Here is a 15,801-nt window from a genome sequence, read left to right on the forward strand (position 1 = left end):
TAACTATTTTTTATAGCCCCAAGTGATAAGGTTGGCCCACCCAAGACATTTTTGTTTATTTTTTGGACAACATTTTTTATTTTTATTTTTTTAAGATTTGGAACCAAAAAATACATATAACCCTAAATTTTCACCCTCCTACCACTAACCCCCATTTTTTAATAACGATATTAGTATCTTTACTTTCATCCACAGATGCGCAGTAGGGTTGCAAGATGGCTGTTGAATATAATCATTGTCGTACGATAATTTTTTATGTATACCTAATTTATAATTTAATTTAAATATAATTTATTTATTTATTTTAATTTAATTTTTTATTTAACTACCAAAATATTCACTAGAAATAATTTATATAGCAAAACAACGTTTGCCGGGTCAGCTAGTTAAATTACAAAATATTGTTTTATAATTTTGATTTTTTTTTCAAAAATCTGGACGTTTCCGGTAAAAATTCAACAGTGTCATAAACGATCTGTATAGAAAATAGGACTATGTTATTTTATACAATTTAAAACCCATCTACTATGTACAATTTTGAAGTGATGTCATCACATCATTGGTGGGGATGATTAAACAAATTTTTGTGAGCGTTTTACTCTGCATGATGTTCCTAATACAAATACCAAATCTGACAACAATCGACCCAGTACTTTCAGAGAGAGAGAGAAAGAGAGACGCAGAGAGACGGAAACGGGGTACCTATTTCTTCGTACCTACTGTAGGGATCATGAAACATCGAGAAAACGTAAAAATAGAGAATCCGTCCATGGACTCGATTACAATACTTCCCGAGCGTAAGCGAAATGCAATGTGTAAATAAATTGGATATGTTTATTTACTATTTATTTACCTCTATTTCCCAATAATAATTATTTAGATTAGACAGTCATTTTCTCACATGTCGCGTCTATTGTTTTATTGGTTTACTTTCAGTATGCGCAATTTCACTATTTAAAAATGATTTTTTTTTAATTTAGGCATTTGTTAGTATTATCGATATACACTTTCAAAGAACTTTTGCAGTTCTTTCACATCATTCAAACAATTTGTGATTTTAAAAACTTCAAAATTCGACAAATAGTCCGTAAAAACTATTACACTGTAGTACAGTAAACTCACTTGACATATACCTTGTAAAACTTGTATGACTTAAGCGGCTGAAGCCAAACCACCCTTATAAGTCAAACTGACTATTGTAAGCTGTATGGACCCGAACTGCAAGGATTATTACTGTCCATTCTTGCCATAATGGAGCTGTGAACTAAGTTAAGTTATACAATAGCCAGTTTGACTTATAAGGGTGATTTGGCTTAAGCCGCTTAAGTTATAAAAGTTTTACAAGGTGTATGTCAAATGAGATTAGTGTAGCTTTCTCCACACTGCTTTTAAATTAGTGAATCTTTGGTTAAAATTATCGAGGTAACCTGCCTTCTTATAGAACCTGGATCTATACTGATTCAATATCTTTGAGCGTAGCCCTCACCACAGAACACTCACCCCTCACGACCCTAACCTTACTTTTTTCGAACGTCAAATACCTATTAAGTTTAAGTATTCGTTCAGATACTGTCCTCTCCATAGACTGGTATCCCTCAAAACACAAATATGAGTGAAGCCACCAATAACCAAAACCTCTGTAACTGCTCCAACGGAATGCAAACGAAATTGAAAATTCTTGCTATACACGGTTACCGACAAAATGCAGACACTTTCAGGCAGAAAACCGGTTCATTTCGAAAAATGGTACATAAATGGGCACAATTCACATATATAACAGCACCACATAAAGTCATTTTAATAGACGACATGAATCAAGTTGATGATCAAGACATCGGTCAAAGTAAAGATGAAGGTTAGTGTACTATCCAAATCGCTTTCCTCAGACTCATCTCACCTTTTTGTAGAGCAGTATGGTTGGTTTTTCAACAGAGATGACCGAACTTTTCGAGGAATACGAAAAGGAGGACCAGCTATAGGTTTTGAAGATAGTGTAAAATTGATCGAAGATGTGTTTGAGAAAGAGGGGCCTTTTGATGGAATTTTTGGATTTTCACAGGGAGCTTGTTTTGTAGGATTGTTGTGTGATTTACAACAGCGGGGATGTATGTAATTATAATAGATTTTATATAATTTTATATTTTAGTTTTTAGTACTTAGATGTAAGTTCGACTTTGCCATAATGGCTGCTGGATTTAAATCTGGAAGTTTACCACATATGAAGTACTATAGTGAATCTATTTCAATACCGTCGCTACATATTTTTGGTGAAACTGATAAAATCATTCCAACTGGTAAGATAAAGATTTGTGTTTTAAAAATTATGGTTTGTTATATTTGTGTTTTAGAAATGAGTGAAGCCCTTAGCGATGCTTTTGTTGAGCCAGAAATAGTTAAACATCCTGGGGGACATTATGTACCTGCATCAGCCCCTCAAAAATACGCATACCAAAGTTTTTTTAAAACTAGGTATTTACAGAGTGTAGAAGTTGTAGAAGATCAATGAAAAAAATAGTATATAGAGGTTATTGTCAATTGTTCTTTAATATTTTCTTAATTTAAAGACCTTTTCCTTTTCTTACAAATAAATTAATACAATATTTGGAATTTTAAATTTGTATTAGTGGTACTCAGTCGATATTACAGATGTGCATGTTACCGACAATGCCATCGATTGTTTTGTTTCCTGCTGATTATGACACATGTCACAAAAACGATGTTGTTCATAACTTAATCTATGAAATTTGTTAGAAATCGTGGTATAAATTACCAAAAAATACGTTTATTTACAACTTAAGGAACAGGTAATACACCAACATCGATGTTTGTCTTCATTTACAATACTAACTGACTATGGTGATGAAATTGTTTTAGTGAGGTTATAATAATTGAATTTTAGTCCAGAAAGCCTTTGTTTATACTTAAATTATAATTCGTTACCTACTGGAAAAACCCATTACCGATTTATTCGGGGGTGTCGGCCCCATGAACCTTTTCATCGCGTATCAACATCATTGTAGGCATAGGCAAACACGGAAGCACGAAGTGAAATGCCAGCTGCTGTAGGTGGCATTAACCACTCAACAACTAATGAAGAATGTGGCATACGAGATGTCTGGGCGCACAATTTAGAAGAAGAATTCCGAACAATTAGACAGGTTGTAACGCTTTTACTTGCTTTAAAGCCTAACTTATTCTTGTAGATTGTCCAAAAATATCACTATGTAGCAATGGATACAGAATTTCCGGGGGTCGTGGCTCGCCCTATAGGAGAATTCAAAAGTTCAGCAGACTATCAGTACCAAATGCTAAGATGTAATGTGGACCTCCTCCGAATTATCCAACTAGGTCTCACTTTTTTGGATGACAATGGCAAGACACCAGGGGGCTCATACACCACTTGGCAGTTTAACTTCAAGTTTAATTTGCAGTAAGTGGACCCTGATGTGTATTTGTTTTTACAAAATTTTTGTTCTTTCAGAGAAGACATGTATGCCCAAGATAGCATAGATCTGCTTACAAACTCAGGAATCCAGTTCAAAAAACACGAGGATGAAGGAATCGAGCCACTGGATTTTGCTGAATTGCTGATGACATCAGGCATAGTGCTAATGGACAACATCAAGTGGCTTTCCTTCCATTCTGGTTACGATTTTGGATATTTAATAAAATTGTTAACTGATAACCACTTGCCACAGGACGAGAATGAGTTTTTTGAGCTGCTAAAATTGTATTTTCCTGCCATCTATGATGTCAAAGTATGTGTGAATTCATATGTGATTGCAGAGTTCAATTTTCATTTTTAGTACCTCATGAAATCTTGTAAAAACTTGAAAGGCGGGCTACAAGAAGTGGCTGAACAGCTAGATCTGGAAAGAATAGGTCCACAACATCAAGCCGGTTCTGATTCATTACTAACGGGAATGGCTTTCTTCAAAATGAAGGAAATGTTTTTTGAGGATACAATAGATGATTCAAAGTTTTCGGGACATTTGTACGGGCTGGGTACCTCGTTTGCTGTCAATGGAACTTCAAACAATTATGCATCAGATAATGGAGAAAATACCAATTCATGAAATTGTGCTTTATTTACTATTCAATTCTTTATTTTACTTTTTCATCAGGATTATGTAAATAAGATCGTCTGGCTTTTTTTGTATTGTTTTATAATTTGCCACGATATTATTTAGTAAGGAAAACAGTTTAATAATGAATGTACTAATTTTTATTCTTAATTAAATAGGGTTTTTCTACTTCGGCTTTGATTTACATATCTACCACTTAAAAGGCACTTCAATAAATTTAGTTACCACACCTGCAATTAAAGATGTGGGAATGTGCAGTAAGAACGTTGTGGTCATTTCAGTTTAAAATTTTTTATGTATTGAAATAGGGCCACATGTTATTAATAAAATTCCATAAACCATAGCTTTTTTATGGAAAAATGTTATTTTTATTGATTATGATACAGTGAATTTTCGTATCAATTTGCTATAACATTAACAAAGTTATCGAAGACTATTTCTATAATAAACGATTTGTCATGATCATTCAAATTGATTTGTGATTTAGTTCGAACAGTAGAGCCAACCGATAAATTTTGAACTGTCAAAACCAAATGTCAGCCTAAACCGAATAACGTTTATCACAGTTTGCGTTGTTAATTTTGTGTTAATTTCATAAGTGTGTGTTAAAATTTTGAGTAATACCCTTAAATAGTCGTAGATAATTGCATGGTTAGATTTGAGCCTTGTGAATATCGATGACCTTCGGTCTGGAAAACATTCGCTATAAGGTTAGTCAATTGTTTCTTTACTAATAATACCTATGCAATATTTTGAAATTCAGTTTATCCCCGACAGTGTGTGGTAAATAAAAAAATACTTACTTCCAATTAGTTAAGTCAGTCACAAAATTACTTGAAATATTTTCAACGTAATCGCTATTGTTCATGGTTTAGAGTTTTTATAGTACAAGCAAAAGATAATAGGATACTCAACAATTCTTAAGTGTATGCATATTTTTGCAAGTAGAATGTAGGTAATGTGCGATATGTCTCTAACTTATTATTAAATTATTTATTCTGGCTATTATTAGTTATCAGGTTATCACCAACACTGTATGATAAGTCATGTTAATTGTTTTTTATTTTCATTGTTCCAGCATCGAGAGCAAAAATTTAATTATTGCGGGCCTTTTGTGTAAAATGGCTTACATGTGATCAGAAATACATAGATTGTTGTATGTAGTATGTGCATTTATCACCAAATTAATTATATACCATGTTTATTCATTAATAAGTGAAATAATTGTATTTTTTTTTTAGTCCTAATAAATACCACAAGAATAATAAAAAACACATCAAAGACAGACATGGATTTCTGAAAGTTTGTCTTTGATTGGTCAATGCATTTTCAACTCAAAACGGTAATCTGAGGTTTCTGAAAGGACGAACATTCTATCAAAGACAAATCTTCGAAAATCGATGGCAGTCTTTGATCTCGTTTTTTATCGCTTGGTAGGAGGTATGTAAACGAAATTTGTTCTGGAAAGTCGTGACCCCTCGAAATAGCCCCGACAAAATAACCGCGTCAAAAAGGCCCCGATGAAATAGCCCAACGACAATATAACCCACTGTCAAATTAGCCCAGTATGAAATTTTGTAGACAGAAAAAGAAATTATTATTCATTTTTATTTCACAAAGTGCAACTGCTGACTATTGACAAAAAACACAGAACATTATTTAATAAATAACTAATTCCTACAAAATGATAACTTATAATTTAAATGGTACCTATACCTAATATGTATTATAAAACATAAGCAACGAATGCTAATTAGAGCTGTCAAATCAAGGTTTTGTTGAATAAATATCATAGGAAAACTTCCAAACTAAAAAAAATTATTAGTAAAATAATATTTTACCACACGAAAATATAAAGTCAGAATTATTTTGTTTAAAGAATATTGGGTATATAGAACAAAGTGGATTGGTAGGTTTAAAGCAACCCTTTCTTGGGGGTGGTTTACACAAAGTAAATTATACCTAGATTATGGGAACAGGTAAATGCTTTAGAAATCTGCATAAACAGGTCAGCTCTTGTTCGAATCCCAGATCATTTTAAAACCAGCCTTTATAATACGAGATTTTCAAAATTTGGATTATAATTTATTTTTTTTTTTTAAATAAGGAATAAAACGATAATTATTATTGGGCGCAGTTGAACGCACGTTCTGCGTCCTTTTGTTTCCATGTTGTTGCATTATATTAAAGATGGGTCAAATGTGCACACAATCTATTTAAATTCAATATCATAAATGCACATATTACGGAGTTTAACTACAAGAACAATCTGAATGTGAAAACAACCCTAATCCATGTGGTTTATATACAGTTAGTATGCAACACACAATGTACCACTTTCAAGGTTCGGTTTCTTTCACCCCTGTTCCTGCATTACTTTAAACAAATTTATATTTTCTTAATTTTTTTTTATAAATGGAGAGTAGTTCAAGCAGTGCCATTGGCAAAATTGATCCTCGCTGTAAACTGTACCGGCCGCCAGCCGCTGTGTAGTTTTCTACAATTTGAACTTCATTTCATATTTCAAACCGGAAGTGTGCAAGTATTTCAAATTCTATAAGATTATATAACACCAGTAAAACTATAATAAAGTAATTAAAAGTAACGGTTTTTTTGGAGCCATCTCTAGAATGGATGAAAAGACTAACAAATATTTTTTTTCATTTGAATCAATTTATCTGGGACCAGATTTGCAGCACGTGACAGGGGTCGAGAATATTTGCAACTATGGATTTACCCACACACTTCCGGCTCAAAATTACTACCTGCCTAATCATGTTTTTCGATAAGAATTTATTTTCAATTATAATATAACAAGTGATATGATTATTATCGATAATATTTCGAGTGAAACCGAGCTGCAGATTCAACGAGTGCGAAGCACGAGTTGAATGTTCTGCTTCGGTTTCACGAGCCATATCTTCGATTATTAATCATATCACGAGTTATATTCAACATGAGAATATAATAAATGAACATATTTTTTGATAATAGAATTGATTTCGTCGTTTTGAGCTTGCCACCAACGTTGGCAAGCCATAATAGACAAAAAAATTTATGAAATTCTAAAATTTGTCAAATTTGACAGTTTTTAAATTTAGGTAGCAACAGACCACAATAAAATAAAATTATTATCGCTGTGATAGACATGTAACTAAGGGCATGGACAAATTCTATTGGAAGAAATAGGGTCATGTGATCCATGAATTATATTCTCATTGGAAAATACATAGTTTCGGACTTTCATGTTCTGTTGTAAAAGGATTAAAAAACTAAAATTTCCATTGAAGAAACAAACCGTTCTAAGAAAATGAACCAAATACCTTGGTAAATTGAACTATAGTAAGACCGCTCCTGAACGACCACCTCGCCTTTATTCAATCACACTTGACCTGACCTGTTCAAGTACTAAACAAAAAATCTTTGAGCAATAAAAAACTGCAAATAGTGGAAATTATTTATAAAATATGCAGCAAATACCAAATATGCAGTAGTATGTAATGTGCGAATATGCCTCTACTTACAAAATAGCTAAAATAACAATTACTTAATTGAAAACAGAAATAATAAAAAAAATGTGTACAAGTTACAAGTTGATATGTCTAATAGTTTGGAATATGAAAACGTACTCTTGCCCGTCCGCAATCATAACTGTGTCAGGAACTTTAATAGGTAATATAGATATAATCAGACTATACCAGACTTCAAAAGACCAAAAATGCGGTTTTTGATTTTTGGTAAACTATGATGTTTAATAATGAATAGCATATGTAAATATTTTTTGTGATATTTTTGCTCCGTTGTAAAGGTTTTTAAATATTGGGCTTTTTTGACTGAGCTATTTTATCATGAAGCTATTCTATCGAAGCTATATTGTAGTGAAGCTATTTTGTCAGGACGATTTTGTCGGGGTACCGTTAGTATGATGATAACAAAATTGTAATTGGTTTCTTTGTATCAGCTCTAGTTTACAAGATATTAAAAAATCATTTTAGAGAAATGTTACTTTTTTATTATTCTGCATAGAGAAACTGTCCTTTACGTGAGTGCGGTTGGCCCGGATACAATCTCGCAATTTCGTAGCAATGGTCTGCCACGATATGCTCGTCCCATCTTCCTTGGCAATGTTTTGATATCTTGGTGGAATTGCTCAGGTTCCCAAGATAAAGAAAATACTTTAGATGTCCGTCTAAGTAGTGTACTTTTAGCTCAACGCCTTAACGAGCTAAGTTGCACCGAAACTAATGACTTCAAACGAAAATTGGTCCTTATTTGTTCTCCCCCTCCTTGTAGGTGGCTGGGGGGGAACTTTGAAATCTTAAATAGGAATCCCGATTTTTTATTACAGATTCGGATTCTACGGCTAAAAGTACATAGGGTTTGTCTAAAACATTTTTTTTGTATTCATGACAGATGATACCGGCGCTACGCTGTAATAAACGAAATTCAATTTTTTTCGATGCCTGGTACTGAGCACCTATGCATATAATTCTGCAGTAAAAAATACCACGTTTTCATTATAAATAATCAAAAATGAGTCGTCACAGTAGCGAAGGCAACTTGAATGGTGAAATGTACCGAGACGTTTTGGAAAATGAACTGCTAACATTACTTGAAAACTTGAGGTTAGAGCTGATAGGCTAAATTGTCCTGCCAGATTACCAGATCTTAGTTCGCCAGATTTCTTTTTGTGGGGCTATCTGAAACACAAAGTTTACAAACAAGAACCAACAACCCATCAGAATATGTCTGAGCGAAGCAGAAATGCTTGTGACGAAATTCAAGCAGACACATGTCTCAGTGTACATTCAAATACATGTGCACATAAAGATGATGAGGCGAGGAGACTCATGTAAATTAAGCACCCTGACAAGTGAGAGGCTCACATAAATGAAGCAGCCTGATAGGTGAGAGACGAGGGAACTCGCCCAAATCAAGTACCTTGAGAGACGAGGGGACTCACCTAAATCAAGCACCCTGATACGTGAGAGGCAAGGGAACTCAATCAAGCATTCCGAAGAGAAGAGAGAACTACTTCATCCACATCGTGGTTCCTGGGTTACGCTAATAATAGTTTCTTCACCAGCCACTTACATTTCTACACGTAATAATTTCCAAGTTATTCGAAATTTGCAACATGAATAAACTTTTTTGACGACAAATTTCGAATATTTACATAAAACGTAGTATTTTTTATTGTAGTAGGACCAGTCGGAAAAAATTTAATTTCATCGATTCAGGGCCATCTATCACGAATCGAAAAAAATATTTCAGACATATCATACGTACTTTGAGCCGTAGACTCCGAATCTGCAATAAAAAATAGCAATTCCTATTTAAGGTTTCGAAGTTAACCCCTGCCCCACCTACAAGGAGAGGAGGAGGGGGGCTAATTTTAGCACTAATGTATTTCCACCGCGGCATGATTAAATTTTGATTGTAACATTTTTTCGCAAAGTGCTTATTTTTAGAGATATTTGAAAGTTTCAGGTTAAAAAAATCACTCTGTATATTACATATTGAATAACCATTAGTTCTGTAGAAAATAGTTACACTATTATACATACCAACCTGAGCAGAAATGTAGCCAAAGTATGTGCTAGTGCGTTCATTTGAATGAAAAATTTTCTTTAAAAACTCGCTTTTAAGCAAAATTCTCAGTCGTGTTTTGTGGAGCTTGTTTTAAAAATGTAAGTGGTTATACGTCTTAAATTCCAGTAGTCAACTAGATTTAAAAAATGATTAACAGTTATTGGTTGGTAGATTCATTAAATTTAGTTACTACTTGTACTGAAAAAGTATCGAAAGTTAAAATTATTTTTCGAAAATTACAAAATGTCACTGATAAAAGTGTTCAGCTTACTTTATTATTATTATTTTATTATTACTTTAGAACTGGATATAATAGGTATATGTGACATATATAGTTGGTTGTCTACCCAAATATGCAAACTAATGACTTTACAAAAATTTAAATTCACCAAACGTGATTAATAAATTAAAGTCTAATTTTGCACGCCATGGGATTCCCGTCGTTGTCATTGTCCACTTAGGAACACAATTGAATAGTCAAGCACTAACTCAGTTTGCTAAAGCATGGAAATTTTGCATTGTTGCCAGCTCTCTATATCATCAACAATGTAATGGAATGACGAAAAGAACTATAGCTGTTTAAATTGCTTCTTATAGGTACTATCGAAAAACTTGTCGAATTAAATTTGATTTAAGTATTCATGGTATACGATTTACAAAAATTAGAATGATTTCTGTGTGATGAGTCTTTTGCATTTGGGTAAGCAAAACAAGTATTATAACAGAGTCCATCTGGTGGATCGCTGGTTCCATGTTTTTTTCAACGTTTCATGACCCCTAGAATATGAAACAACACGACTTCCGTTTCCGTCAGTCTGTCTGTCATCCGTCGCATGTGTGGATTTTATTAGGCAAATGGTCTCCGAAACTACTAGACCAGTTGTTGTTATATAACATCATCTTCAAATTTTGTCGAATAAATCCCATCTAAAATATGCAAAATTTTAGTCTACACTTGTGGTTTATTAATGCTTAATTTTTTTTTAGAATTACTTATGCAGGTGACTCAAAATATTAATGAATGAAGCAATCTATTTTATTAATCAAATTAAGAATGTCTCACCCAGTTTTCCCTAAAATTTGAGTATACAAAACTATTATAATTGCTAAAATGTTGATGATGTACTATAAATTTTGTAATAAAAAACTGACTTGAGACATGCATATAGGATATTTCTTTTCTTTTACTTTAACACTAGACACATCTTTATTTTAACTTGCTTGGGAATTGGTTTTAATAACCTAAAATTTTTACGATGTTGGATGCGAGAAAATTGGTTGCCGTTGGGGCAAATTTCAATTAAACATTTTATGACTTAAACTTACAGTGTACAAAACCCATAAGCGCATCGGGGTTGTCAGTTATTAAAAAAAAAAAAAAACTAATAAAGGAAAAACATTTGTCACCGTCTAGTTTTAATAATTTCATAATATGATTGTAGTGTAATAAAGTAAAACCAACTTGTATTTGTGTGAATGTAACATGTCCTAGTGATCTATTTTCAACAGTACAACTGGTTGCCTATTCAAACAAAAACACGTCATGAGTTTAATTGTATAAATTTGTTTGAAAATTATATATTCTACCGTTTCATGTAAACTTTAATGATATTTTGTTGCAGTTACTAGTAAATTCCCACGATGAGTGAGACCGTAATTGGAATTGATCTCGGAACAACGAATTCGTGTGTTTCCCTGCACATTAACAACAAACTAAAGATTCTTGAGAACAACGAAGGAGGAAGAATTACTCCTTCCTATGTATTTTTCACTGACCAGAATGCTGTTATCGTTGGACAATACGCCAAGCGAATGGCCGATGTCAAACCAGAATACGGAATTTACGGTAGGCTCTAAAGAAAATTTCCATATTTGTGCATACAAGTTAAGTGCACTCCTAAAATATAGATACACGTTGCTCACTTCTAAAAAGACCATTGTAAACTGACGTTTTTGAAAAAGTTTGTGTCTCATGTTCCCCTTCATGGTGAAATCATCAACGTCAAATCAGTAACATATATATAACTGTCCTGGTTTCATGTAATCTAATTTTTTTTCTATTTTTTCAAACCTACCATTGCTTATTTGCCACGAAGCCGAAGAAATCACAAATCATTGGTTAATTAATTTTACAAATTTTTCTGTTGCAGAAATCAAAAGATTAGTTGGCCGGAAATTTGATGATCCGTACGTAAAAAACAATCTGACTTATCTTCCGTTTCAAGTAAAAAATATATCAAATGAACCAGCGATCATAATTCAGGGTAAAAACCAAATACTCAAGAAAAGACCTCAGGATTTGTGCACTTATATTCTGGAAAAAATTAAAACCGATTCCGAGGCTAAATTAGGCCACCCAATCGACAAAGCAGTGATTACGGTCCCCGCATATTTTAACATTGCACAAAGAGAAGTGACTTTAGCGGCTGCCAGGCAAGCGGGTTTTACCGTCTTGAAGTTATTAAATGAACCAACAGCAGCCGCTCTTAGCTACTACTACGAAAACAAATGCTCCGGCGATGAGCAAAGCTATTCATTGGTCTACGATCTCGGAGGAGGTACGTTCGATGTCGCCGTTTTACGCAAAAAGGGTTCAGATATCGACATTCTTGGCGTCGATGGAGAAACACATTTGGGTGGTCACGACTTCGACAATTTACTAGTTGAACACGTGTGTCAAATTTTAATTAGTAAATATAATTACACTCCAAAGAATGACAGAAGAAATATGAGGAGATTACATAATGAGTGTGAAGAAGCGAAGAAAATCTTATCCATATGTGAAGACACAACCATAATATTGAACGCATTTATCACCACTCATAACTCAATTGAAATACCAATAACTAGAACTGAATTCGAGAACTTGGCTAAAACACTTTTTGGGCAAACAATTGAAATTGTAGATAGATGTTTGATCAAAGTCAATTTAACAAAAAACGATATTAAGGAAGTCATATTGAGCGGTGGATCTACGCGTATCCCCAAGATTCAGACAATGATCAGCGACTATTTCGACGGGAAAAAACTGTGCAAGTTTGTAAATCCAGATGAGTGCGTAGCGGAAGGAGCTGCTATTCAAGCGGCCATGCTATCAAAAAATCCAGCCCAAGAGATATCTCAAATTAAAGTTACAGATGTTACCGCTCTATCTTTGGGTATTAGTAATTTTGTAGATGCTATGACGTTTTTGATCAAACGCAATACCCCTATTCCGACAAGCAGCACAACCAAGCGTATCACGGTATACAACAACCAAACAAATATGACTTTTGATATTTATGAAGGGGAGCGGGTGGATGCTAAGAAAAATCACTTCTTGGGTGTTTTAGAAATAAGTGATTTGACACCAGCACCCCCTGGTCAGTGTGCGGTTGCAGTTACCATGAGTATTGATCAAAATGGTATCTTAACTGTGTCAGCTAGAGAAACAGTCAGTAACAAGACGAAGGATGTGAAGATTGCATATACTCGAGGGACCAGAAGTGACACTGAGGTTCGGAATGCGGTAGTTGACGCCAGGGAGAATCAGGTAGAAGATGAAAGATTTAATAAATTTGCCGAAGTTAAAGGTTACTTAATTAAATATTGTGTAAGATCCATGTATAATTTTGAACAAAAGGGACTTACAATGACATATAAAGAAGCTTATGATAAGTGTGCTGAGGCAGTGAAGACATCGAAAAATTTGGGAGTTGAAGACGAGCAAGAGATTACGAAATTAAAAAACGAACTTGTGTCATTGTGCAGTCCTATTGAGAAGAAATACAAGTTTGTGAACATGCCATAAACAACATTAGAAAAAAAATGCTATTACGTAACCAATATACAATTTTACTCAGTGTTTTTTTATTATCTCGTACATTTATTATACATTTTTGGACTAGATTCGTTCACACCATCATGTTGACCAGACGTGTTCTTAAGTGCAGCGATTTTTTTAAGACGAGATTTACGTTATTCTGCAATGCTCTAATATTACAGTGCCAAATTCGTAGATATTTTCGACAAAAACTTTAATTTTTGGTTTACTATCCTTGAAGAACTATCAAAGGTTAGTATTGCAGCTAGATAACGGTAAATGCCGTGTCATTACTTACGAATATAAGTGACACAAGTAGTCTTAAATAGAAACTTTGATGTACATCCCTTTACCGTTGAAAAAATGGATATCAACATTTTGGTACTCGATTTAAGGACAGGGCAAATTCGTGTTTCTTCTATAGATCATAGGGTATAAACTTAGTGGGTGCCAAACCATCCGTGACGTACGTTACCGAAACATCCTGACATTCAAATAATACATAAATTAGGTTTATTTTAATATTCCAGGTGAAATATTTTTCAAGCAACTCGTTTTAATTACATAAAGCACAACGGATGTTTCACTGATAAGTTAGTAGATTTGTATTGTGTAACGGGTTTTTATTTAATTTTAAATTCGTTAACATTAAAAGAAAGAACGCGCCTATCACGCGTGGTGTTGGTGGGAGCTATCGGAAAAACGGAACAGAAAAACAGGAGATACGAACGGAGGGGGCATCGGGGCTGGGGCGGAGTGAGGAGCTCGGGAAGGAGTAGCCCACAACCTGGCACCCAACGTCTACGGATATCAGTGACGGCACCTGAGAACCGATTCCCTCCCAGGAAGAGTTAGGAGCCCCCGCCGCCTACGCCCAAGTGAAAAGGTGCCCTTCCGCATTTTAACATAGTGATTGGCGTTTCGTATGTAATTAAGTTAGCAATAGAATTTGTCTTAAAACCCGTAAACGCAGTTTTATTGGGCTCGGGTTAAAACCCACTTCATGCAATAATAATTTGTTACATTTCTTTAAACCCTGTAAGAGGGTTACAATTAAATGAACATCGTCGTGCAACGTTGAGGAAGAAACTATGAGTTTTTGAAATATCCACTCGGTTTAAAATCTTGCTCTGTGGACTCGATGCTATTTGAAGAAGATTCAGTAACACGAGCGTAAGTAAAGGAAGTATTGTACATTGATTAAATACATATAGATAGACCCATGCTATTGTTTGGAGCGAACAGGCCAACGGCCGGCGAACAAGAGATGGCGCACCAACAGTCGGCCGTCAAACGCCGGCGAAAAGCTTGGACACCAATCGCGCGCGTAGATAACCCAAATCGCAGCAACAATACATTTAATAAAGCTACCACTCGACAGAGGGCGACGAAAACAATGTGTAAAAATCTCATAGTAACCATTTATATAATTTGCAACGTTGCCAGATGAGCCTAGCACAACTTTGCCGTTATTTCTAGTCGATTAGATTTTATTTCGTTTAAAAGTTTCTGGTGAATAAATGGAATTATTATAATGAATAAACAATACAAACAAATTATTACTTGTTATTTTAAATACTTGTTAGTGTTGATGAAAACATAAATGGTAATTAAAGTTATTCTAAATACGGTCCGGTCCGGTAGCTCAAATTTTACAGTACGAGTGATATGTTTCAGGACGAGTAGGTAGCCGAGTCTTTAATTTCGAAACGAGTACTGCGAAAAGAGTTACCGGACGTATGTTGTTATGTATTTTATTTCATACTGTCAACGTACTTTTTTATTCGATAATATTATTATTATTTTGAGAAAAAATCCAAATCGAGTCACTTTTTCTGACATCGTTAGCAACCGCTCTTTGGTAAATGTTTTAATTTGTTTATTCGTGCAAATCAGCATCATATGTTTAAACACATAGTACTTATAACACTTTACAGGACTTATTGTTTTGTATAATCCGACTCGATGGAGGAATGTTTTGTGCAATCCGTCTCGAAGGACCAATGTTTGTGCAACTCGGCTCGTCCTACCAGTATTTTTTGTAATCTGGTTGATACGACAATGTGATACCGAATTGTACTTTGATATTGCTCCAAGGACCTTTGTTTTCTTGCGTGCGAGATAATAGACAGCGTTCGGTTTCGATGTTTAATACAGGACGGTTACAGAAATACTAAATTTACATTTGTATTTACAATAACAGGTAAAGCAAAAGAGACCCAAAAGGGTCAGTGGCCGCTTCCGGAAATGGAACACTTGTCCTTTTTGGCTCAATTTTATCGGACTTGTCCGTTTTTTTGATTTTACCGGAATCGTTCGATC

General features: G+C 34.2%; 3 protein-coding genes across 5 annotated transcripts; all 3 read left to right on the top strand.

The window, feature by feature from the left end:
- Positions 1-1,102: 1,102 nt before the first annotated feature.
- On the top strand, positions 1,103-2,614 carry LOC135137266 (esterase AGAP003155). The gene is made up of 5 exons (XM_064066881.1): positions 1,103-1,422; positions 1,480-1,855; positions 1,908-2,105; positions 2,154-2,294; positions 2,349-2,614. Exons 2-5 carry the CDS (start codon positions 1,609-1,611, stop codon positions 2,504-2,506), a joined length of 744 nt encoding a protein of 247 aa, XP_063922951.1. The 5' UTR covers positions 1,103-1,422; positions 1,480-1,608; the 3' UTR covers positions 2,507-2,614.
- A 68-nt stretch (positions 2,615-2,682) lies between these two features.
- On the top strand, positions 2,683-4,253 carry LOC135137206 (CCR4-NOT transcription complex subunit 7). 3 transcript variants are annotated; one of them, XM_064066797.1, is made up of 5 exons: positions 2,683-2,804; positions 2,875-3,158; positions 3,204-3,430; positions 3,482-3,758; positions 3,807-4,253. In XM_064066797.1, exons 2-5 carry the CDS (start codon positions 3,051-3,053, stop codon positions 4,074-4,076), a joined length of 882 nt encoding a protein of 293 aa, XP_063922867.1. In that variant the 5' UTR covers positions 2,683-2,804; positions 2,875-3,050; the 3' UTR covers positions 4,077-4,253. The 3 variants fall into 3 exon arrangements, with proteins under 3 accessions (XP_063922867.1, XP_063922869.1, XP_063922868.1); XM_064066799.1 differs by having other exon boundaries at positions 3,204-3,427; XM_064066798.1 differs by having other exon boundaries at positions 2,900-3,158.
- Positions 4,254-4,593: 340 nt separating this feature from the next.
- On the top strand, positions 4,594-13,519 carry LOC135137392 (heat shock 70 kDa protein-like). Its single transcript, XM_064067019.1, has 3 exons — positions 4,594-4,795; positions 11,300-11,523; positions 11,828-13,519. Exons 2-3 carry the CDS (start codon positions 11,319-11,321, stop codon positions 13,465-13,467), a joined length of 1,845 nt encoding a protein of 614 aa, XP_063923089.1. The 5' UTR covers positions 4,594-4,795; positions 11,300-11,318; the 3' UTR covers positions 13,468-13,519.
- The last annotated feature ends 2,282 nt before the right edge of the window (positions 13,520-15,801 follow it).

This window comes from Zophobas morio, unplaced genomic scaffold (assembly GCF_036711695.1).
Source record: "Zophobas morio isolate AGI-343-1 ecotype UQ-CSIRO unplaced genomic scaffold, CSIRO_AGI_Zmor_V1 ptg000029l, whole genome shotgun sequence".
NCBI lineage: Eukaryota > Metazoa > Arthropoda > Insecta > Coleoptera > Tenebrionidae > Zophobas > Zophobas morio.